Source organism: Petromyzon marinus, chromosome 35 (assembly GCF_048934315.1).
Source record: "Petromyzon marinus isolate PM22_M1 ecotype Great Lakes invasive population chromosome 35, UKy_Petmar_22M1.pri1.0, whole genome shotgun sequence".
Taxonomy (NCBI): domain Eukaryota; kingdom Metazoa; phylum Chordata; class Hyperoartia; order Petromyzontiformes; family Petromyzontidae; genus Petromyzon; species Petromyzon marinus.
In genome coordinates, this window is record NC_133701.1 from 2,213,954 (window position 1) to 2,238,885 (window position 24,932).

Consider the following 24,932-nt stretch of genomic DNA (forward strand, 5'->3'; position numbering starts at 1 on the left):
CCACCCGATACCTGGGGAGGTACAGCCTCCGGGTTATCGTGCTCTCTATCACTGGGACCACTCTATATCTCAGTCCTCTGGCTAGCGGCCCTAGGGGACACTTGCCTGACCCGACCCAGCCAAGGTCCTCGGGTCCTGGCCACTGGCTCACACGGTCCCAGCCCAAAGAAGGATTTCGGGTCCGGGGGTTCCCAGGGTCCGTCCACTGGCCCTCTCAGTTCCGGTCCTACGAAGGACAGTGGGTCCGAGGGTTCACAGGGTCCGATTCTAAGCTGGCTCTTAGGGTCTACAGCTTGACGACAACAAGCAAAGCTGTTCAGAGGTCCGACTTATATATGGTGGCCAGGTTCACTCTGCCCCTGGCAACGCCTACTCTCTAGAACCTTCTTGAGGGACCTGGACTATTGCGTAATCCCCCAGCCCCCACTGGGGGCTTGGGGTGTGTACCTCCGGTTCCCAACCGCCCTCATGGTTCCCGAGCTTCATGGCTTTGCCTGGTACAGACCGGACTCGCTGTTGCCCCCTGTTGGTACATAGCTGGCGCTACATCAGGGCGGTAGTGTTGACGGCATGTTAGGTTACAATGACCACTACATATGTATGTTGAACATCTTTCGCACGGTACGTAGCCAACTGTGCTAATCCCAGGTGCGGGGGAAGGACAGCAAACTTCAATCTGCATTTAAAAGTGCATAGCTCCAGTGGCTTCCGAATACGCTTGTTTATCCAAGAAAGCCTCACTGCGTCTCATATCTCTTCTTCAGAAGGGTCCTGCCACGTTTTTTGCAGTTGTAGTCAATGCCTCCTATGTATATCTATCTTGAGTAATTTACACCTGTGTCCATTTGTGTCTTCTTGCATCACTGTACATGTGTGATTGTGTCTGTGTTATTTGGGGAGCGGTAGGGTAGAGGTTACCGTGCAGCGCTACGAACCCAGCGACCCGAGTTCGATTTCCGCTCACGGCCAAGACCAGTGACGATTATCTGAACCGGTCCTGGGCTTCACCTAGATCGACTCAACCTCAAATGAGTATCCGGTACGGTGTGTGACCATTGCCACTGGGGAGACAAATACGGCCAGGCCTGCTGCTGGCTGGCCACCCTCTCGTGTGCTGTTCCGGCCTTCAAAGTTGCTCGCTAACAGTCTGTTACAGGATAAACGGACGATATTTGACTTTGTATTTGTGTGATTTGTGGGGAATTCTAGTTTAGCGTTTAGCGCGCTGCGCTACGAAGCTGGCGACCCGGATTCAATTTCCACTCACAGCCAACACCAGCGTCAATTATCTGAACCGTTCCTGAGACTCTCCAATGTCGACTGCTGCAATGTGTAAACATCGCTACTAGGTAGACAAAGGCGGCCGGGCGTGCTGCTGGCCACCCACTCCTGGTGTGCTGTGCCGGCCTTTATAGGTGCTCGCTAAAAGCACTTGCCCCAACAGTGTGTTAATGCTATATGATGGATATTTGTCTTTGCATAATTTACATAAGCCTACAGCTTGCTTTTAAATAAACGTTCAATACTTTCAACATGGGGCTCAATCCATTTTTTGCAAGCCTACAGCGTGCTCTCCAATCAATTGCCTGTTATATATATACAATGGTAATGCCCTCATGTAACATCTAACAGTGATGGACTTTGTTAGGTTTGGGGTCGTCATGTTTTCACTCCACGCAATTGTGTGATAGGATCAAGCTCCAAAATTACTTCATGACGTTAAGTGTGGTTTATTATTCACAATTATGTTCACGTTTGTACTTGCGTACCAGTTCTATATCACTGCATCACTGCTGCCTGTCATTCGGATAAATTTGGTCACGTTTATTGTGACGGTGACCGAAGACAAGTGGTCCACAATGTACATCTTCACTTAATACTCGTGAGGGTTTTCGAATCTTGCACAATAGTCAATAGCTTTTTACACGCTTCTACATTGTTGTTTGAAACTTATGCTTGCCGAGGGGGAGCGTCAGCCAGCCACGGTTACGTTGGGGCATGATATGCTGGTTGACCAGCTGACACGTGACAGGATGATATTGGAGGGAGGCTACCGGTGGACAGGGCGGTTACGTGGTCCATTAGAGCTCTCGGGAATCTTCAAGAAAGAGCTCAAGAGACCTGGAAGGTGGGCGGGTCGAAGGGCGGAGTCAGCTCCAGCCCAGGGGCATATAACCGGTGCCCCGTGAGGAGCTCGATGTTATGCGTGTGCTGGTGATACGAAGATCCACGTCGGGGAGAAGAAGCCTCTAACCACGCGGTCCGGGACCCAGCTTGTGGTCCGGACCGGGATAGCGAACCGTGTCTAGTTCTGCCGTAGCGTGGTTAGATGGGCATTCGAGACCCGAGTGTAGATCCTGTTATGTTGCGTGCTGTTGTTTAATAAATAGTGTTGCTCCCAAGATAATGTCTGCGACTCAGTTGGAGTCACTGCACAATGTTGTTTGAAACTTCTGCTTGCTCAATATCAAATATTCACGATATGACACGATATTGCATTTCACAATAACAATGATCGAGATATCTGTTTCTCATGACTTTGTAATGTATTTGACATTGTCTCCTTTCCTTTGCTTTGATGAACAGTGTGGTTGCATGAAATGAAGGGAGCTGCTGTGGTGCCAGGTTTAATAGCACACTCGACTTGCAATCCAGTTCTCGATTCAATTTCCCGGTGCGGCAGTTGAAACAAAGGGGTACATTGCATGAATCCACTAGTCTCTGTCCACCCAGCAGTGTAAGGTTATTTTTTGGTATTTGTCTATTGGTTACGTATTGCAAACGTTACTTATTGCTGCTTTGCATGTCAAAATGAGATTGTATCTACAGTTCTGTAGCTGGGATTGAGATAGGAGGTGGTAATCTGCAGTGACTTTCTCTGTCTCCTCACGAGCCCTGCTACATACAGTACGTGTAACACATACTCGACAGAGTCACACACAAAGGAAATATCCACACATCATGGCGTGCATCTTGGCCGTCCACTCGTTGAGGATGTCATGTAACTGTGATGTACACACACAGACGACACCCATTACGCCGAACTCCGGCATTGATTGGATTTTTGAAGATCTGGACGAATAGGCAGGTGAGGTTCGCCGATTCGGTGTTAGGTCCGAGTTTTCGATTTGAGTTCAGAATCAGAAGGATTATTTAGCCTGAAAGAATCCGATGAGCTATAAAGCTCTTTTAACCAATATCCGTGGAGCAGGATGAGTAATGGTGCAGCTTGGGGATGCGCGGCTAACATCAGTGGCGAGTGGTTACGTGAACTGCACCTGCTCCCCATCCCGTCACCACGCGCCCCTACATCATAAAAAATGACAGCCATCATCCAGCGGTGAATTTGATGGTGGTGATAAAAATATCTCAATATGAAAGCACACCCCCTATGAATGGCCGTGTGAGTGTGTGTGTGCCTGTGTCGTGAAGGACATGACTGTTCAGTTGGAGGCAGTCGCCCTCCAACAACAAAGGAGGGCAGAGGAGCGACGCTCACAACAACGAACGCAGCGCCGGGTGGATAAAGTGGAGCAAGATGGCATCTCGGTGAGTCGACACATGGCACCTGGGTCTGTCCCGTGACTTGTCAGAAAGCTCTCGACACTTAACGCGGCCTTAAAGTGCACTTGGCCTGGCACAGTCGCCATGTTGACGTCACCGCCACTTAGTGGTAAATGGCGGCTGTTGTTGTTGGAAGGTACCACGTGGTGACTGTTAAGCGCCGTCCGGTTTACACGTTCCAGCGCCCCTCACAAGAGGTGAACCGGACTCGACGATCAACTCTTATACCAAAATGGTTCATCGAGTCGTCAAAAGTTGATCGATTTATCGACCATCGATTATTAAATCTAGCAGGAGAGATGGAAAGAGGGAGGAATTTATTTTCATGGGGCGGGTCATATTCAAATTAGGACAATGGCGGGTTGTGATTGGCTGCGAGCGTCCCTGAGAGCGTCCCAAGGTCACGCTGTAGCTCCTGTGTCGAACTCTGGGAGAAGTTTGAATCGACCAATGGGAATCCGACATTATCCATCTCATTTGCATGTCACCCCCTCCTTTGTATCGACGCAAATCAGTTGAATCTTGGCAAAACATTTCGACATGCTCAAAGCAAATTACTTAAACTAGCCACTTTGTTGGTATGAACAATTTGAACTAAACATATGTTTTTTAAACGTATACTATTGTTTCAAGGATTGCAGGTGGGAGGTATAGGGATACCATACCAAAGGAGTTAAGATGTCCTGTGCTGTATAGGCTGCTACGGGGCTGCTTGTGGTTTGCAGAGCAGTAGAGCAACACAATCCATTGTACCATGCTATGCGATGTTTCGATCATCAACTTTACGAAGAAAATAAGACGAAGAAAATAAGGTGATGAAAACATGGTGGCATCAACATTTCAAAGGTTTTATTCATTTCATGTCATTACAACCTTCATGGTGCTTGTTGTTCGGCAAAGTGGCTTCCGAGTGAGTCGCTCAGTTGGCAGCCATGGTGCTGGCGATCCAGGAGTTGTAGTTGCACACCTTGGTGTACACGCCGGGGTAGTTGGGCAGGGCACAGCCGCGACCCCACGACACGATGCCCTGCAGCTGGCCATTGCACACGACGGGGCCGCCGGAGTCATTCTGCGGTGGCGGCATCAGGGGTTAGAGGGTCAGGGATTAGCAGCTGGCTCCTGCATCTAACGTCGTGGTACCCAACCTTTATGTCTGTGAAAAAACTACGTGATTAATATTGAATTAGATGAAAGAGATGCTGAGAGAGTAATTAACTTTGTCTCAATCTGAATGATTGGTGGAGGTGGCACTGGTTTCTAGCAAGAGGGCAGGTCGACGCTCATACTCCCATTCAGACTTATCATCTCAAGTCGCTTCAGGGTACCTCACCTGGCAGGAGTCCTTGCCACCCTCCAGGTATCCCAGGCAGATCATGTTGTTGGTGATGTCACCGGGGTAGGAGTTCTTGCAGGAGGTATCACTCAGCACGGGCGCTTGGATGCACATGAGGACATCGGAGCTGCCTGTATAGAGACACGCGGTTGGCAGTGGTGAGGCATTGGTTCACTGGGGAAAGATATTGGGGTAACGTGAGGACGGAGAAACTCATGAGCAAAAGGGGCAGCAGAAGAGAGGTCAGTGGACTCAGCGTGAAGGTCTCAGTAATGCAGAGCCAATGCAATGGGTTGGTAGCTCGTGCCCATTTATACACCTGGGGAAAAGTAAGCAGATGAAGACGGACACTGAGAAAGTAAAGGAAGACATGGGGGAGGCCTGTGCCTAGAAGTGGCCAATCACAAGTTCACACCACAACAATTACAGATATCGACAAGTCTAGTTACAACTCTGAGTCCAGTTTAAACTCCAGGTCAAGCATTACTCATGCTCAGACCTGTTATTCAATGCTTAGCTATAAACATTGGAAAAAATCCACGAAAATATCACTAGACATAGTTCCATGTACTTATACCCTTCAATTCACTAACATGTTTTTTTCTTAATGAAATGTTTTAGCATGGTAGAAGAATTTGTAAGTGTTGTGTCAGCTTGTATGGAGAAGAAATCAAATAATTTCTCTGATATGTTTTTGGATTGTACTGAGTGCTCTTCGGCATAACATCCGACGCTTCATCAGTAGTGTTGGGAACTCCCAAAAAGTAGAGCGAAACGCTAGACATCATGATGAACACCACGTGGCACAGCCAGAAAACACATCCGAGAGCTAAACAGAGCAACCATGAAACCGACATTGTAAAATATTTAAAAAGTCTTCCTTAAATGGCTTTTCCAGGGTAGTCGGACGTCTAAGCGCCGTGTCCTCACCGATGCTGGTCTCGGTCTCGCCCCAGCCGGAGATGGTGCACATGACTCCGGTGCCGACGCAGGAGGAGGGCAGCGGGACGGCCTGCGCGTACTGGTTGAGGGTGGCGGGTGAGGACAGCTTGATGAGCATGATGTCGTTGTCGGTGGTGGCCGAGTGGTACTGGGGGTGGCGGATCGCCTTGGAGGCCTGGATCCACTGCTCGGTGCCCTCGGACGCGAAGATGTTGTGCTCGCCAATGCGCACAGAGATGCGGGACGCGCTGGGGGTGGAGGAAGTGGATGACAGTAGTGATGATGATTTTTATTCATAGGGGATCGCTTAAATTTAGGTTTTAGGTTTTTTGGGAGCTTTAATTTTGGCACAGGTAAAACCCATTGGCCCATGAATGCTAATCCTTTATGGGGATCTGGTCACACAATAAAAACCTCGTTACAGCAATAACAATAAAACACGAACAAAACAATCCAAACAAAACTGTACATGGTCAAGGTCCGAAGGGTAAGTTCAAGCATCAACAGGGCACAACTAGCACGTATGGTAAGATTGGTTGTACTGTAATTCTATGCCATCATATCTACACTTTCCACCGTCACAAACCCAAATTGGCCAGTGTGGTAGATTGTCAAGTGCTGTAACTATTTGGTATAATCGTCTAAAGAAAACAAACTGCTGGGGCACATCGCCTTGTTGTGGAAAGAGAATGTCGCATACATTTGCAATCTGTTCATAGCCCATTCTCGTTTGTTCGCATGGGTCTCATTCAAAATCATACGATCGGCTTCTTCATATTACCAGCTGTAACACTGCTGCCCCATCGGTGAAGCTCAAGTAAATATTATACTGGTAGGAACGAAGTTGTAAACTGAGTGTACCAGCCTGCAATAGATTAATGTGTCCGTCCGTCCGTCCGTCCCCTTTCAATACTTTAACGAAGTGAAATCTCGTGCTGTTGGGTGTAAAAAAGAAATCCAATGTTCCTACCAGCCCACCCTGCAGGGACCTGTTTTGTGGCTAGGTCTTAGTTCAACAACATGAGCTTCAAGTTCTTTTCAGATAAGGTCGTGATCACCAGGTTTTAGGTGTACACTGCATTTTACACAAGTCGATGTTACTTCACTGAAACCACCAGACACGCAGCACGCAACGAGATTCGCTCATGTCCACGTGCAGCACACTCACAGCATGTAGCAGTGAGCGGCAGACACGACCCACTCGCTGGAGATCAGGGAGCCTCCGCAGAAGTGGTATCCGATGTTGAGGGACACCTGCCACGGCTGCGAGTGGGCAGCGCACTCGGAGCCACCCACGATGTGGTCCTCATACATGTATGGGGCCGCCGCTGTCAGCGAAGCAGAGTGTGAATTAGTATCCTGGCCACGGTCAATTACTCAGACCCAACATTCATCGTGAGGATAATCGTCAACAGGATCATGACCATCGACATCGTGTATAAGGCCAAGTGGAGAATCCAAGGGAAGTAATGGAGACAATGTCTGATGGACAATGTGGGCCCCACAGAAGGAATTTAGAATTTCCACTAATCGATTGGGAACAAAAACGGACATTAGCCCCATCTTGCACTTGGGTATGATTCAGTGTAAGTCAAAGACCAACTTTCCGGCACAGCCAAATAAGCAGCACACCTACCTCTCCTCTGTTAGTTTGGTGATGCACATCACCATAGGAGGCGCAAAGTGTTTCCGATTGAGCTAACCTAGCGGAGGCCTACGCCAAATTAAGATACCTAATGACCACTAATGATTTCCATAATTCATAATAGAGGTTTTTAGGTTAGATCGCGTAAATATAAAAATGTGTCGTGAAAACCCGCCACCACCCGACACAGCCAACTAGTAAGGGTTTTCACGTCAACAGAACGTGGCAATTCGTCACTAGTACAGCACACTGGTGTGTCGGAGAGCCAAGCCACAACAATTACGTGACAACCCTTACTAGTTGGCTGTGTCCGGTGGTGGTGGGTTTTAACGACACTTTTATATTATAATAGGTTTTCCCCTTTTTTCTGGCAACAAAACAGGTGTTAAGATGTTAAAAGACCAAACTGAAACCTTTTGCAATGAATCATGACTGCAGTAACCACGATAATTGTGGTCAGAATGCAAACAAAAACATACTCTGATTATATATGCATTGTCTTTTAAACTGATTGGTCCACACCAGAGACAGTTTTCTTTGGAACCTAGTCACCAATGGTGTTAGACCAGAGGACGCAAAAAGCCGCCCAAAGGCGTCCTCTGGTCCATACAATTATATATCTAACCCAAAAACCTCTTTTATGGATGATATTGGTCGCGAAAGCCCACGTGTTAAACTGATACCCATCATTGTCTGCCCTGCTTAAACCAATGCTGTTAAATTGCCAAATGTCTATAGGCAAAGATTAGCACGGATGGATACGTACGGTGTGAAATAAGTTCAGCATACGTACAAAGACCATATCTGCTGGACATGGGTCCAAGTTCGACCCAAAACCAGTCACTACGCAACCAGTTAGCAATGGAAGTTACACAAAGTCTCACCAGCGGTGCCCACGAGCAGAGCGAAGATGAGTCCGTACATTGTGCAGTGAAGATCCTGAACGATGATGCTGAACTACTGCCGATGGTCCACTTTTATACCCGTTGAGAGCCCTCTTATGTCATGGCCTTATTCTCATCTCTACGTTACCCAATGCCTTATGTCTGTCTCATTAAACTCGTCGATATTTTCCCACCTGAGACAAAAAAATTGCGAGTCAGCGATTCCACACGTTAATATCGGTTCTATTTATTAATTGTTTTCAACGGACGTTGCTTATGTTGTTCTGTTTATGATCTTATACTTGTTAGAGATAATGCCATGTGTGTGTGGGTAACGTGGCAGCTGTGTTTAAAAGTATTTCTGCAGTTTGCGGACCCATTCTACAAATAGTGGAACGATCCCGATCTCTGTGGAAAAGTTCCGGAATTGAGAGCTTTCCCCTGTGTCTAGCCTATGTTCGTAGAATTTAGCTAAAATTATTGGCTATACAATTAACACTTATGTAAGCATACGTGAGTATATATATTATCCCCTAGAGGGGATATTTAGTGGTCGTTTAAGTGGAGTCTGCCAGCGGTGCTGTAATAAATCCATTGCAATGATGCACCTTTGCCCTTTATACTTATGCCAAGGACATTACTGCATTTCTATATTAACGTATACCATGAGGTAAAAGTCAAATGTGTCATCGCCAAAGTTATATTTTATTAAGCAGATCCCTAGTTATTTTTAATTGAATAGTCAGATACATGAATACTGATCCATATATTTAGAGATTTGGCCACGTGCCAGATTCTTTGTCAAAATTCTCGTTACTAAGCCCCCACCACTCGACAAAATTAAAACTTTTAAAAAGACAACATTCGTACATGCCAAGGTGTTGATCACATTCAAACCAATAAAGCTCAAAGGTAGTTTAAGGCTTTTCACGACATCATTTAAACTTCCCGACTCGGGCTTCATCAGGTTGGGAAGTTTAAAATCCAGTGAGGCTGCTTCAGTACGCGCCGTGACATCACCAGCTGTGAAAGCACGCGTCATATTCCCCTATCTTTTCAACGAGAACAATGTATGTCTTATTTCAAACAACTTCAAATTCATCCATTTCAACATCACATATATATCATTGTATCAGCTACGAATAGCTACAACTTAAGTTGACACTGTTTTGCAACACGTCTTATCATTGTTTCTGTTCACACCTTGCATGTGCCATGGATTCCATTGTTAACAGGTAAAGGGTGTCTCAATTAACGCTCGCCCAGTTACACAAAGTAGCTTTTCATTTGTTTCCTACGGTATCCTGTTATCGGCAGCTGAGCTGTACGTCCACGACATACAGCATTTCTCATGAACTAGAATCATCATGAGTATATGTTGTGGTAATGATGGAGACCCAGTCTTCACTGGAGACAACACGATTATTTATAACAATAACAGTACAGGGTCCCTAACACAAAGGGGTAACGGCCCCTTCCACCCGATACCTGGGGAGGTACGGCCTCCGTGCTATCGTGCTCTCTATCACTGGGACCACACTATATCTCAGTCCTCCGGCTAGTTGCCCTAGGGGAGGCTAGCCTGACCCGACCCAGCTAAGGTCCTCGGGTCCCGGACACTGGTCCGCTCTGTCCCGGCCCTCAGAAGGACATTGTGAATGGAGTTTCTCAGGGTCCGACCACTGTCCCACTCAGTCCCAGCCCTTAAAAGGACAGTGGGTCCGGGGGTTCCCAGGGTCCTTTTTTTAAGCTGGCTCTTTGGGTCTTTAGATTGACGATGATAGGCAAACCCGTTAAGAGGTAATGCTTATATACGTTGGCCAGGGTCCCTCCGCCCCTGGCCACGCCTACTCTCTAGAACTTTCTTGAGGTACCTGGACTATTGCGTAATCTCCCAGCCCCCACTGGGTGCTTGGGGTGTGTACCTCTGGTTCCCAAATGCCCTCTGGGTTCCCTAGCTTAACGGCGTTGCCTGGCACAGAACGGACTCGCTGTTGCCCCATTTTGGCTCATGGCTGGCGCTACACCAGGACAGTAGTGGTGACGGCGTGTTACATTACAATCACCACTACATTACCCCCCCCCTCGTAGCAGTCAGTCATTTCGGCTGCCAGCCCCCCACCCCCTAAGAACGTCGAACGAAACCACAACCACATGTGCCTCAACGCAGCAACAATAAATAAGAAATGACCCTAATAAATACCCCATCCGACCTGCACAAGTGTACATTATTTACAATTAACAAGATAATTTGATGGCACACACACAAGCGCCCACACCCCGTGGTACACACGCGATCCCCAACCGCGACAAAGTGACTGACCGTTGATCAAAGAACAAGGCGAGAAGAGGAGAACAAGCCAATACACCTACCCGACGGAAAGGTAAGTGCAGTGTGGGCGTGAGGAACCACGGGAATTTTATGAAAATCGGGGGGGTAATGGGTTGTGTCCGCGTAGCAGGATCATCATATGAGCCACAAGGTCTCTTTGGCAGCTCAGCAGAAACTGGTTGTGAGTGGGGAACAGCCCACAAGGGCAGGTCAGGAGAGGTAGGCCCCATCAGGGCCTCATCTGGTGGGGTGGGTGGGCGCTCGGTGTCGTGGGCGGCCAACGTCGATGGCCGTGGAGGCCTCAATCCCGTAGCATCTGAGGGTGGGTTTAGATGGCTCGTCTCAGGGTTAGGTTCTGCAGATGAACACCCCGGCACGTCGAGCACGTCACACCCACGGCCCCTGCGATATGAAGATGCTGTGAAAGTGCGCGACGCGACGTAGAGTTTCAGACACGATGGGTGGACGTGCCAAGATCGCCTACCCCATTGTACCTTAACACACTGGGGGCAGACGACTTGGAAAACCTCGACCAGCCCCCTCTAGGGTCTGAGAAGTTTAGGGGGCGTTGCCAAGAGAACCTGGGAACAATGGAGCCAGGCCCGGTCCCCTTCAGCCCACGTGTGCTCGGAAACGTGGTGGCCCTGCAATTTCTCGTTGGCCAGCTGCCTCGCCGCGGAATTTTCCCTGGCGGCCTCCCGTGCCTCGGTCAGTTTTTGAATATTGAATCGGATGTGGTCTGAAAGTTTGGATTTCGAGGCGAGCGGTTTGACGCTTTGCTGCACGTCTGCTGGGGGATTGACATTGCGGCCATACATGAGATAGAATGGCGAGTACCCCATTGCTGCATGGGGTGTCATTCTGTACGCGTCCAGGACACCGGGGATATGGAGATCCCAATCTAGTTCCGACTCGTCAAGCTGGTGGTACAGCATTGAGATGAGTGTCCGATGAAGACGCTCAACCATCTCTTCAGGTTGTGGGTGGTACGGGGAAGTGAGCACTTTTTGTGTACCAAGGCGGTTACACACATCCTTCAACAGGGTGGATGAGAAATTCCTTCCCTGACCGGTCAGCAGGCGCTCCGGAGCACCCTTGTCCAGGACGTAGCCCTGGAGAAAGGCCTCCACAATGGCTGCTGCCGACTGGTTGGGGATTGGCCAGGCCATGGGCCAGCGGGTGAAATGTTCCACCCCTACCAGCAGGTACTTATTACCTCGGGAGGTAGCTGGAAAGGGCCCAAGAATGTCCAGCGCCACCAATTCATTGACACGGGACATGCAGATGGACTGTAGGGGTGGGCACGATGGCCTGCCGGTGGCTTCCACCTGGCACACTGGGTGCAGCTCAGGAGCAGATTGGCCACATATTTCACCATACCTGGCCAATAGAAATCGAGCTGCAGCGTGCTAAGTGTTTCTGGACCCCCAGGTGCAAGAGGTGCTCGTGAGCAGCTTAAACGGCCTTTCCGCGCAGAGCGGTTGGCACGACAATTTTATAACAGCGCGAGCTACCATCCCAGGTCATCAACAGACCTTCCCGCAGAATGATGGGCGCGAATCCTTCCCGATACTTTCAAGTTCCTAAGTCGCTCAGCATGGCTGTGTGACTTAAGGAGGAAGGTGTCCTCCATTTGGAGGCGCCCCCAGTCCACGAGGCATGAATTGAGTAATGCATCTCGAGTCCAGCCCCCCAGAGGAGACACCTTCAGGAACGGCCACCTCAGCTGCAGCAGCGAGTGGCGGGGGGGGGGGGGGCGCATGAACAACGGGCTGTTTGCAACGGCTGGAACCCGAAAAGCACGCATACTGGTTGCCAGCGGGCAGCCGCGACAGCGCTTCTCTGTTCGAGTGTTTAGACATCTTGCGGTTGGTTACCGGAAACAAGTAGTCCTGCAGGACCTCGAGCCAGTGGGACAATTGGCCAGACGGTTGGTCTGTTCACAAGCCATATTGTAATGCCGCATGGTCGGAACGTACAGTAAAATGCCTGCCGTATAAATTTGGCCGGTATTGCTGGTTAAAAAACACGATGGTCCAATTGCTCACGGCGAGTTATGCAGTAGCGTTGCACTGACAGAGATAGAACTCTGTTGCCACAAGTGACAACCCGTTCACCCTGTCAATCACCTGGGACAGCACACCACCGATGCCCGTGTTGCTGGCATCCGTGTCGAGAAAAAACGGGCGTGTCAGGGTAGCACAGGGGAGGGGCATTTACGAGGGAATCTCGAAGTGCTCCGAACGCGGCCTCCTCCTCCTGTCCCCAATGGAACTCTTGCCCATTCGCTGTCAGAGCATGAAGGGGTTTAGCTATCGACACAAATCCCGCAACAAATCCTCGATAATACAAAGCAAATCCAATCAAACTCCTTACTTCTCCCACAGAAGTGGGAGTCGGCCATGTATGCATGCAGCTCGTTTTCTCAGGGTCAGTTGCAATGCCCGACTGGTTGACAATGTCCCAGGTAATGCACCGATTCCCACAAGAGGTGGAATTTTTCCGGATAAATTTGAGGTTAGCTGCTTGCATTTCAATTAATACAACCCGCAGATGATCCAAATGTTTCTGGAATTTACGACTGAAGACAATTACATTGTCGATGTGAATGAGGCATGAGTCACACTGGAGCCCAGCGAGAACCAATTCCATGAGATGCTGGAACGTAGCTGGAGCCGAGTGAAGGCCCATGGGCAGCTGATTAAACTTGAAAAGGCCCTATGGCGTGCAAAGAGTGGTTTTAGGTTTGGACGCCTCATCCAATAGCAGTTGCCAAAATCCAGAAAGAAGGTCCAATGTGGAAAAATAATGTGCCCCCGCTAAGGCATCCAGCGACTCGTCCATTCAAGGAAGCGGATACGCATCTGCTACGGAGATTTTGTTAAGTTTCCGGAGATCTACACAGAATCTCAGAGAGCCATCGTGCTTCTTGACAAGTACAATTGGGGCTCTCCACGGGCTGGTAGATGGGGAAATAATGTCCGCGGCAAACATGTAGTTGACGGCCAACCGGACATGTTCCTTCTCAGCCAGGCTGAGACGAAATGGATTTTGCCGAATGGGAGCGGCATCTCCCGTATCAACGTGATGGCTCAACAAATTAGTGCATCCAATATCAAATTTGCTCTTGCTGAAGACATCAGAGAATTCCCGCAATAGTGCGTGCAATTTCAAGCTCTGGGAATCGGACATTTTACCAGCAGCCGAGAAAAGCGCGACTAGCTATCTTTCATCCAGGTGGGAACACGGCTGCGACTGACGTATGTCACCCACGTGGCCAACAAGCGAGTCACCGTGGGGCACAGGTGCCGCGTGAGCAAGCATAGCACCCTGCGGAATGACCGTCGTGCGCTGCCCGGCATTCAATAACTGGATGAAGGGTTCTCTTTTGGTTGATACAATCGTCTGTGTACCGACAAGTTCCAGCCCACGCACCGCGGTGTTTGAAGGGCCCAATAAATTAACGTCCGCCGTCGCACCCGAATCTAGCGGTTTCAGTAGTTGCAATGGAACCAGGATTTGAGCGCCCGCCAGGATACGCACCGTACGAGACGCCAGTACTTGTACCGTAGCGCAGGCCGCGCGCAAGCGGGTGGGGGAGGGCAGGAAAGATATACGTCAACCAGAGAGGAGCTCGAAGAAACCTTGGCCCACCAGAATTTTGTTTGGCATTTTGCCTAAGAAATCAGTGCCGAGGAGACACGGAACAGCGAGGGACGAGGATACCAGAATGGGACCAACCACTTTAATATCACCAATGCAGATTTGAGGTGCCCGGCAGCCTGACGACACGTGTCTTCGGAGGCCGCAATTGTAGCAGGTGATCCGGGGCTCCGGTCGTAGAGGTAGCCGTTCCCTCTACCGAGAATCTCTCGGGTGGGGTCGGTCACCAGCCCTCCAACCTGAGGCCCGAGTCACTGCAAAGGCCTGGTCGGGTTGGGTCTCTTCCGAACGAGCATCGGTTGGTGATGGTGCAACATAAGCGGCGACACCTGTCTCTCGTTGGAGGAGAAGGTGCACTTGCATTGCCTTGGCGGCATGCAGTGAGTTCAGGTCGTCGTCGTCCACTGCGTGAACGACGATGCGCAAGTCCCACGCCAGCGAGAACAATTTCTGCACAGACGAGGGTGTCGATGCCATTGTCATCCATCCAGGGAAAAGCTAGCCTAGTGAGAGCAAGAAAAGCACTGCGGAAAGCCAGGAGAGTCTCCGACTCACCCTTGTTCCGGGTATTTAAGCAGTGTCTCATATCTGAAGGAGGCCTGTAGATAGCTGCCATGTGTATCAACGCATGCTGCAACATTGCATGATCCCCCCACGTGATCGTGATGATGGCGGCTAAGGCGTCGTCATCCAGGGCGGCTGGAAGAGCGCGGAGTCTCTCTTCCTCCATCCACCCCAGCATGTCACAGTCGGAAAGGAATCTTGGTTCCAACGCCGCCCAATCACCACCTGCAGCAGAGAATGCCTTGAGCACAGGCAAGCGCTGCTTAAGAGGAGGCACACGTCCCGCGGACAGCAGTGCCGCGTTGGATTTTGCGGGGTCCGTGGCATGTTACTGTCCATAATGATGACGTCCAGCGCTGGTCGTGTTGCTGATAAAGTGGTGACGCCTGATTGGAGCAGCCCAAGGGCAGAAGTGATATTGTTCCCGCGATGCACATGGCTTCTAGCAGAAGCGCGTCCGTGGGTGGAAGTGACGTTGTCCACACGATGCGTCACCGTCTTGGGCAGTAAATTCAAAATCTTTGGCGGGAGTTGAAGAGCCGGTGGCGGGAATTGCCGCTGCTTGCATGCCCCCACCTCCCTCTTCCGCTGTCGGATCCCCTCGGTGGATTTCATCAAGAATAGAAGCAGCGGCATGCAGGAGGTCGGCGAAGCATGTGTTTCCTGCACGCAGTGCTTTCCCCGAAGGTGGCGCGCTCATAGTTGCCTTTGCAGGCTGAATGTCAGCCTTTGGGGCGGCTTCTCCATCATTTGGCGGTGTAGTCGCCCCAGGAGCAAGTGCACCATCGTCGTTCGGAGCCCAGGTACGTGCACGACTCCTTGTCTCCATATCTAGTTAGGTCTTCAGCCACTTCTGACGCCAGTTGTGGTGGTAATGATTGAGACCCAGTCTTCACTGAAGGCAACACTTTTGTTTATAACAATAACAGTATAGGGTCCTTAACACAAAGGGGTAACAGACCCTTCCACCCGATACCTGGGGAGGTACAGCCTCCGGGTTATCGTGCTCTCTATCACTGGGACCACTCTATATCTCAGTCCTCTGGCTAGCGGCCCTAGGGGACACTAGCCTAACCCGACCCAGCCAAGGTCCTCGGGTCCTGGCCACTGGCTCACACGGTCCCAGCCCAAAGAAGGATTTCGGGTCCGGGGGTTCCCAGGGTCCGTCCACTGGCCCTCTCAGTTCCGGTCCTATGAAGGACAGTGGGTCCGGGGGTTCCCAGGGTCCGATTCTAAGCTGGCTCTTAGGATCTACAGCTTGACGACGACAAGCAAAGCTGTTCAGAGGTCCGACTTATATATGGTGGCCAGGTTCACTCTGCCCCTGGCAACGCCTACTCTCTAGAACCTTCTTGAGGGACCTGGACTATTGTGTAATCCCCCAGCCCCCACTGGGGGCTTGGGGTGTGTACCTCCGGTTCCCAACCGCCCTCATGGTTCCCGAGCTTCATGGCTTTGCCTGGTACAGACCGGACTCGCTGTTGCCCCCTGTTGGTACATAGCTGGCGCTACATCAGGGCGGTAGTGTTGACGGCATGTTAGTTTACAATGACCACTACATATGTATGTTGAACATCTTTCGCACGGTACGTAGCCAACTGTGCTAATCCCAGGTGCGGGGGAAGGACAGCAAACTTCAATCTGCATTAAAAAGTGCATAGCTCCAGTGGCTTCCGAATACGCTTGTTTATCCAAGAAAGCCTCACTGCATCTCATGTCTCTTCTTCAGAAGGGTCCTGCCACGTTTTTTGCAGTTGTAGTCCATGCCTCCTATGTATATCTATCTTGAGTAATTTACACCTGTGTCCATTTGTGTCTTCTTGCGTCACTGTACATGTGTGATTGTGTCTGTGTTATTTGGGGAGCGGTAGGGTAGAGGTTACCGTGCAGCGCTACGAACCCAGCGACCCGAGTTCGATTTCCGCTCACGGCCAAGACCAGTGACGATTATCTGAACCGGTCCTGGGCTTCACCTAGATCGACTCAACCTCAAATGAGTATCCGGTACGGTGTGTGACCATTGCCACTGGGGAGACAAATACGGCCAGGCCTGCTGCTGGCTGGCCACCCCCTCGTGTGCTGTTCCGGCCTTCAAAGGTGCTCGCTAAGAGTCTGTTACAGGATAAACGGAGGATCTTTGACTTTGTATTTGCGTGATTTGTGGGGTATTCTAGTTTAGCGTTTAGCGCGCTGCGCTACGAAGCTAGCGACCCGGATTCAATTCCCACTCACAACCAACACCACCGACAATTATCTGAACCATTCCTGAGACTCTCCTATGTCGACTGCTGCAATGTGTAAACATCGCTACTAGGTAGACAAAGGCGTCCGGGCGTGCTGCTGGCCACCCACTCCTGGTGTGCTGTGCCGGCCTTTATAGGTGCTCGCTAAAAGCACTTGCCCCAACAGTGTGTTAATGCTATATGATGGATATTTGTCTTTGCATAATTTACATAAGCCTACAGCTTGCTTTTAAATAAACGTTCAATACTTTCTACATAAGGCTCAATCCATTTTCTGCAAGCCTACAGCGTGCTCTCCAATTAATTGCCTGTTATATATACAATGGTAATGCCCTCATGTAACATCTAACAGTGATGGACTTTGTTAGGTTTGGGGTCGTCATGTTTTCACTCCACGCAATTGTGTGATAGGATCAAGCTCCAAAATTACTTCATGACGTTAAGTGTGGTTTATTATTCACAATTATGTTCACGTTTGTACTTGCGTACCAGTTCTATATCACTGCATCACTGCTGCCTGTCATTCGGATAAATTTGGTCACGTTTATTGTGACGGTGACCGAAGACAAGTGGTCCACAATGTACATCTTCACTTAATACTCGTGAGGGTTTTCGCATCTTGCACAATCGTCAATAGCTTTTTACACGCTTCTACATTGTTGTTTGAAACTTATGCTTGCCAAGAGGGAGCGTCAGCCAGCCACGGTTACGTTGGGGCATGATATGCTGGTTGACCAGCTGACACGTGACAGGATGATATTGGAGGGAGGCTACCGGTGGACAGGGCGGTTACGTGGTCCAATAGAGCTCTCGGGAACCTTCAAGAAAGAGCTCAAGAGACCTGGAAGGTGGGCGGGGCGAAGGGCGGAGCCAGCTCCAGCCCAGGGGCATATAACCGGTGCCCCGTGAGGAGCTCGATGTTATTCGTGTGCTGGTGTTACGAAGCTCCACGTCGTGGAGAAGAAGCCTCTAGCCACGCGGTCCGGGACCCAGCTTGTGGTCCGGACCGGGATAGCGAACCGTGTCTAGTTCTGCCGTAGCGTGGTTAGATGGGCATTCGAGACCCGAGTGTAGATCGCGTTACGTTGCGTGCTGTTGTTTAATAAATAGTGTTGCTCCCAAGATAATGTCTGCGTCTCAGCTGGAGTCACTACACAATGTTGTTTGAAACTTCTGCTTGCTCAATATCAAATTTTCACGATATGACACGATATTGCATTTCACAATAACAATGATCGAGATATCTGTTTCCCATGACTTTGTAATGTATTTGACATTGTCTCCTTTCCTTTGCTTTGATGAACAGTGTGGTTGTATGAAATGAAGGGAGCTGCTGTGGTGCCAGGTTTAATAGCACACTCGACTTGCAATCCAGTTCTCGATTCAATAGCCCGGTGCGGCAGTTGAAACAAAGGGGTACATTGCATGAATCCACTAGTCTCTGTCCACCCAGCAGTGTAAGGTTATTTTTTGGTATTTGTCTATTGGTTACGTATTGCAAACGTTACTTATTGCTGCTTTGCATGTCAAAATGAGATTGTATCTACAGTTCTGTAGCTGGGATTGAGATAGGAGGTGGTAATCTGCAGTGACTTTCTCTGTCTCCTCACGAGCCCTGCTACATACAGTACGTGTAACAGATACTCGACAGAGTCACACACAAAGGAAATATCCACACATCTTGGCGTGCATCTTGGCCGTCCACTCGTTGAGGATGTCATGTAACTGTGATGTACACATACAGACGACACCCATTACGCCGAACTCCGGCATTGATTGGATTTTTGAAGATCTGGACGAATAGGCAGGTGAGGTTCGCCGATTCGGTGTTAGGTCCGAGTTTTCGATTTTAGTTCAGCATCAGAAGGATTATTTAGCCTGAAAGAATCCGATGAGCTATAAAGCTCTTTTAACAGATATCCGTGGAGCAGGATGAGTAATGGTGCAGCTTGGGGATGCGCGGCTAACATCAGTGGCGAGTGGTTACGTGAACTGCACCTGCTCCCCATCCCGTCACCACGCGCCCCCACATCAAAAAAATGATAGCCATCATCCAGCAGTGAATTTGATGGTGGTGATAAAAATATCTCAATATGAAAGCACACCCCCTATGAATGGTCGTGTGAGTGTGTGTGTGCCTGTGTCGTGAAGGACATGACTGTTCAGTTGGAGGCAGTCTCCCTCCAACAACAAAGGAGGGCAGAGGAGCGACGCTCACAACAACGAACGCAGCGCCGGGCGGATAAAGTGGAGCAAGATGGCATCTCAGTGAGTCGACACATGGCACCTGGGTCTGTCCCGTGACTTGTCAGAAAGCTCTCGACACTTAACGTGGCCTTAAAGTGCACTTGGCCTGGCAGGGTCGCCGTGTTGACGTCACCGCCACTTAGTGGTAAATGGCGGCTATTGTTGTTGGAATGTACCACGTGGTGACTGTTAAGCGCCGTGCGGTTTACACGTTCCAGCGCCCCTCACAAGAGGTGAACCGGACTCGACGATCAAATCTTATACCAAAATGGTTCATCGAGTCGTCAAAAGTTGATCGATTTATCGTCCATCGATTATTAAATCTAGCAGGAGAGATGGAAAGAGGGAGGAATTTATTTTCATGGGGCGGGTCATATTCAAATTAGGACAATGGCGGGTTGTGATTGGCTGCGAGCGTCCCTGAGAGCGTCCCAAGGTCACGCTGTAGCTCCTGTGTCGAACTCTGGGAGAAGTTTGAATCGACCAATGGGAATCCGACATTATCCATCTCATTTGCATGTCACCCCCTCCTTTGTATCGACGCAAATCAGTTGAATCTTGGCAAAACATTTCGACATGCTCAAAGTAAATTACTTAAACTAGCCACTTTGTTGGTATGAACAATTTGAACTAAACTTATGTTTTTTAAACGTATACTATTGTTTCAAGGATTGCAGGTGGGAGGTATAGGGATACCATACCAAAGGAGTTAAGATGTCCTGTGCTGTATAGGCTGCTACGGGGCTGCTTGTGGATTGCAGAGCAGTAGAGCAACACAATCCATTGTACCATGCTATGCGATGTTTCGATAATCAACTTTACGAAGAAAATAAGACGAAGAAAATAAGGTGACGAAAACATGGTGGCATCAACAATTCAAAGGTTTTATTCGTTTCATGTCATTACAACCATCATGGTGCTTGTTGTTCGGCAAGGTGGCTTCCGAGTGAGTCGCTCAGTTGGCAGCCATGGTGCTGGCGATCCAGGAGTTGTAGTTGCACACCTTGGTGTACACGCCGGGGTAGTTGGGCAGGGCACAGCCGCGACCCCACGACACGATGCCCTGCAGCTGGCCATTGCACACGACGGGGCCGCCGGAGTCATTCTGCGGTGGCGGCATCAGGGGTTAGAGGGTCAGGGATTAGCAGCTGGCTCCTGCATCTAACGTCATGGTACCCAACCTTTATGTCTGTGAAAAAACTACGTGATTAATATTGAATTAGATGAAAGAGATGCTGAGAGAGTAATTAACTTTGTCTCAATCTGAATGATTGGTGGAGGTGGCACTGGTTTCTAGCAAGAGGGCAGGTCGACGCTCATACTCCCATTCAGACTTATCAACTCAAGTCGCTTCAGGGCACCTCACCTTGCAGGAGTCCTTGCCACCCTCCAGGTATCCCAGGCAGATCATGTTGTTGGTGATGTCACCGGGGTAGGAGTTCCTGCAGGAGGTATCACTCAGCACGGGCGCTTGGATGCACATGAGGACATCGGAGCGGCCTGTATGGAGACACGCGGTTGGCAGTGGTGAGGCATTGGTGCACTGGGGAAACATATTGGGGTAACGTGAGGACGGAGAAACGCATGAGCAGAAGGGGCGGCAGAAGAGAGGTCAGTGGACTCAGCGTGAAGGTCCCAGTAATGCAGAGCCAATGCAATGGGTTTGTAGCTCGTACCCATTTATACACCTGGGGAAAAGTAAGCAGATGAAGACAGACACTGAGAAAGTAAAGGAAGACATGGGGGAGGCCTGTGCCTAGAAGTGGCCAATCACAAGTTCACACCACAACAATTACAGATATCGACAAGTCTAGTTACAACTCTGAGTCCAGTTTAAACTCCAGGTCAAGCATTACTCATGCTCAGACCTGTTATTCAATTCTTAGCTATAAACATTGAAAAAACAATCCACGAAAATATCACTAGACATAGTTCCATGTACTTATACCCTTCAATTTACTAACATTTTTTTCTTAATGAAATGTTTTAGCATGGTACAAGAATGTGTAAGTGTTGTGTCAGCTTGTATGGAGAAGAAATCAAATAATTTCTCTGATATGTTTTTGGATTGTACTGAGTGCTCTTCGGCATAACATCCGACGCTTCATCAGTAGTGTTGGGAACTCCCAAAAAGTAGAGCGAAACGCTAGACATCATGATGAACACCACGTGGCACAGCCAGAAAACACATCCGAGAGCTAAACAGAGCAACCATGAAACCGACATTGTAAAATATTTAAAAAGTCTTCCTTAAATGGCTTTTCCAGGGTAGTCGGACGTCTAAGCGCCGTGTCCTCACCGATGCTGATCTCGGTCTCGCCCCAGCCGGAGATGGTGCACATGACTCCGGTGCCGACGCAGGAGGAGGGCAGCGGGACGGCCTGCGCGTACTGGTTGAGGGTGGCGGGTGAGGACAGCTTGATGAGCATGATGTCGTTGTCTGTGGTGGCTGAGAGGTACTGGGGGTGGGGGATCGCCTTGGAAGCCTGGATCCACTGCTCGGTGCCCTCGGACGCGAAGATGTTGTGCTCGCCGATGCGCACAGAGATGCTGGACGCGCTGGGGGTGGAGGAAGTGGATGACAGTAGTGATGATGATTTTTATTCATAGGGGATCGCTTATATTTAGGTTTTAGGTTTTTTGGGAGCTTTCATTTTGGCACAAGTAAAACCCATTGGCTCAGGAATGCTAATCCTTTATGGGGATCTGGTCACACAATAAAAAACTGGTTACAGCAATAACAATAAAACACGAACAAAACAATCCAAACAAAACTGTACATGGTCAAGTTCCGAATGGTAAGTTCAAGCATCAATAGGGCACAACTAGCACGTATGGTAAGATTGGTTGTACTGTAATTCTATGCCATCATATCTACACTTCCCACCGTCACAAACCCAAATTGGCCAGTGTGGTAGATTGTCAAGTGCTGTAACTATTTGGTATAATCGTCTAAAGAAAACAAACTGCTGGGGCACATCGCCTTGTTGTGGAAAGAGGATGTCGCATACCTTTGCAATCTGTTCATAGCCCTTTCTCGTTTGTACGCATGGGTCTCATTCAAAATCATACGATCGGCTTCTTCATATTACCAGCTGTAACACTGCTGCCCCATCGGTGAAGCTCAAGTAAATATTATACTGGTAGGAACGAAGTTGTAAACTGAGTGTACCAGCCTGCAATAGATTAATGTGTCCGTCCGTCCGTCCGTCCCCTTTCAATACTTTAACGAAGTGAAATCTCGTGCTGTTGGGTGTAAAAAAGAAATGCAATGTTCCTACCAGCCCACCCTGCAGGGACCTGTTTTGTGGCTAGGTCTTAGTTCAACAACATGAGCTTCAAGTTCTTTTCAGATAAGGTCGTGATCACCAGGTTGTAGATGTACACTGCATTTTACACAAGTCGATGTTACTTCACTGAAACCACCAGACACGCAGCACGCAACGAGATTCGCTCATGTCCACGTGCAGCACACTCACGGCATGTAGCAGTGAGCGGCAGACACGACCCACTCGCTGGAGATCAGGGAGCCTCCGCAGAAGTGGTATCCGATGTTGAGGGACACCTGCCACGGCTGCGAGTGGGCAGCGCACTCGGAGCCACCCACGATGTGGTCCTCATACATGTATGGGGCCGCCGCTGTCAGCGAAGCAGAGTGTGAATTAGTATCCTGGCTACGGTCAATTACTCAGACCCAACATTCATCATGAGGATAATCGTCAACAGGATCATGACCATCGACATCGTGTATAAGGCCAAGTGGAGAATCCAAGGGAAGTAATGAAGACTGCTACCCCCTCCCACCCCTTGAGTCGCAAAGTAATTTGGTTATTGATATTTACCAGAAAAAAACGTATTGATATTGTAAGCCCATATTTAAATGTATGGACATTTCATGAACACCCCTCTTGGGAATATTATAGATCCGCCTCTGTTGTCTCCGTGATGATCATCATCACCAATGTTATCAGCAACATAATTACAAAGACCAATTCCAGCAAAAAAATCACTTCGCTATGGTTACTAGAAATGTTGCATCACTTGGTCAATCGCCGTTCTTGTCTGATGGACAATATGGGCCCCACAGAAGGAATTTAGAATTTCCACGAATCGATTGGGAACAAAAACGGACATTAGCCCCATCTTGCACTTGGGTATGATTCAGTGTAAGTCAAAGACCAACTTTCCGGCACAGCCAAATAAGCAACACACCTTCCTCTCCTCTGTTAGTTTGGTGATGCACATCACCATAGGAGGCGCAAAGTGTTTCCGATTGAGCTAACCTAGCGGAGGCCTACGCCAAATTAAGATACCTAATGACCACTAATGTTATCCATCATTCATAATAGAGGTTTTTGGGTTAGATCGCGTAAATCTAAAAATGTGTCGTGAAAACCCGCCAATACCCGACACAGCCAACTAGTAAGGGTTTTCACGTCAACAGAACGTGGCAATTCGTCACTAGTACAGCACACTGGTGTGTCGGAGAGCCAAGCCACAACATTTACGTGACAACCCTTACTAGTTGGCTGTGTCCGGTGGTGGCGGGTTTTAAAGACACATTTATATTTTAATAGGTTTTCCCATTTTTCTGGCAACAGAACAGGTGTTAAGATGTTAAAACACCAAACTGAAACATTTTGCAATGAATCATGACTGCAGTAACCACGATAATTGTGGTCAGAATGCAAACAAAAACATACTCTGATTATATATGCATTGTTTTTTAAACTGATTGGTCCACACCAGAGACAGCTTTCTTTGGAACCTAGTCACCAATGTTGTTAGACTAGTGGACGCCAAAAGGCGCTCAAAGGCGTCCTCTGGTCTATACAATTATATATCTAACCCAAAAACCTCTTTTATAGATGATATTGGTCGCGAAAGCCCACGTGTTAAACTGATACCCATCATTGTCTGCCCTGCTTATACCAATGCTGTTAAATTGCCAGATGTCTATAGGCAAATATTAGCACGGATGGATACGTACGGTGTGAAATAAGTTCAGCATACGTACAAAGACCATCTCTGATGGACATGGGTCCCAGTTCGACCAAAAATAAGTCACTACGCAACCAGTTAGCAATGGAAGTTACACAAAGTCTCACCAGCGGTGCCCACGAGCAGAGTGAAGATGAGTCCGTACATTGTGCAGTGAAGATCCTGAACGATGATGCTGAACTACTGCCGATGGTCCACTTTTATACCCGTTGAGAGCCCTCTTATATCATGGCCTTATTCTCATCTCTACGTTACCCAATGCCTTATGTCTGTCTCATTAAACTCGTCGATATTTTCCCACCTGAGACAAAAAATTGCGAGTCAGCGATTCCACACGTTAATATTGGTTCTATTTATTAATTGTTTTCACGGACGTTGCTTATATTGTTCTGTTTATGATCTTATACTTGGTAGAGATGATGCCATTTGTGTGTGGGTAACGTGGCAGCTGTGCTCAAGAGTATTTCTGCAGTTTGCGGACCAATTCTACAAATAGTGGAACCATCCCGATCTC

At 48.9% G+C, this 24,932-nt stretch overlaps 2 protein-coding genes across 2 annotated transcripts; both read right to left on the reverse strand.

Moving 5' to 3' along the window:
• Nucleotides 1-4,418: 4,418 nt before the first annotated feature.
• Nucleotides 4,419-8,408, reverse strand: LOC142929789 (trypsin-like). Its single transcript, XM_076071753.1, has 5 exons — nt 8,369-8,408; nt 7,008-7,215; nt 5,828-6,087; nt 4,895-5,028; nt 4,419-4,633 (listed from the first exon to the last, which is right to left on the reverse strand). The coding sequence occupies exons 1-5, from the start codon at nt 8,406-8,408 to the stop codon at nt 4,484-4,486; spliced, it is 792 nt and encodes a 263-aa protein (XP_075927868.1). The 3' UTR covers nt 4,419-4,483.
• A 13,192-nt stretch (nt 8,409-21,600) lies between these two features.
• LOC116948757 (trypsin-2-like) lies at nt 21,601-23,811 on the reverse strand. Its single transcript, XM_076071807.1, has 2 exons — nt 22,897-23,811; nt 21,601-21,976 (listed from the first exon to the last, which is right to left on the reverse strand). The coding sequence occupies exons 1-2, from the start codon at nt 23,040-23,042 to the stop codon at nt 21,616-21,618; spliced, it is 507 nt and encodes a 168-aa protein (XP_075927922.1). The 5' UTR covers nt 23,043-23,811; the 3' UTR covers nt 21,601-21,615.
• Between the last annotated feature and the right edge of the window lie 1,121 nt (nt 23,812-24,932).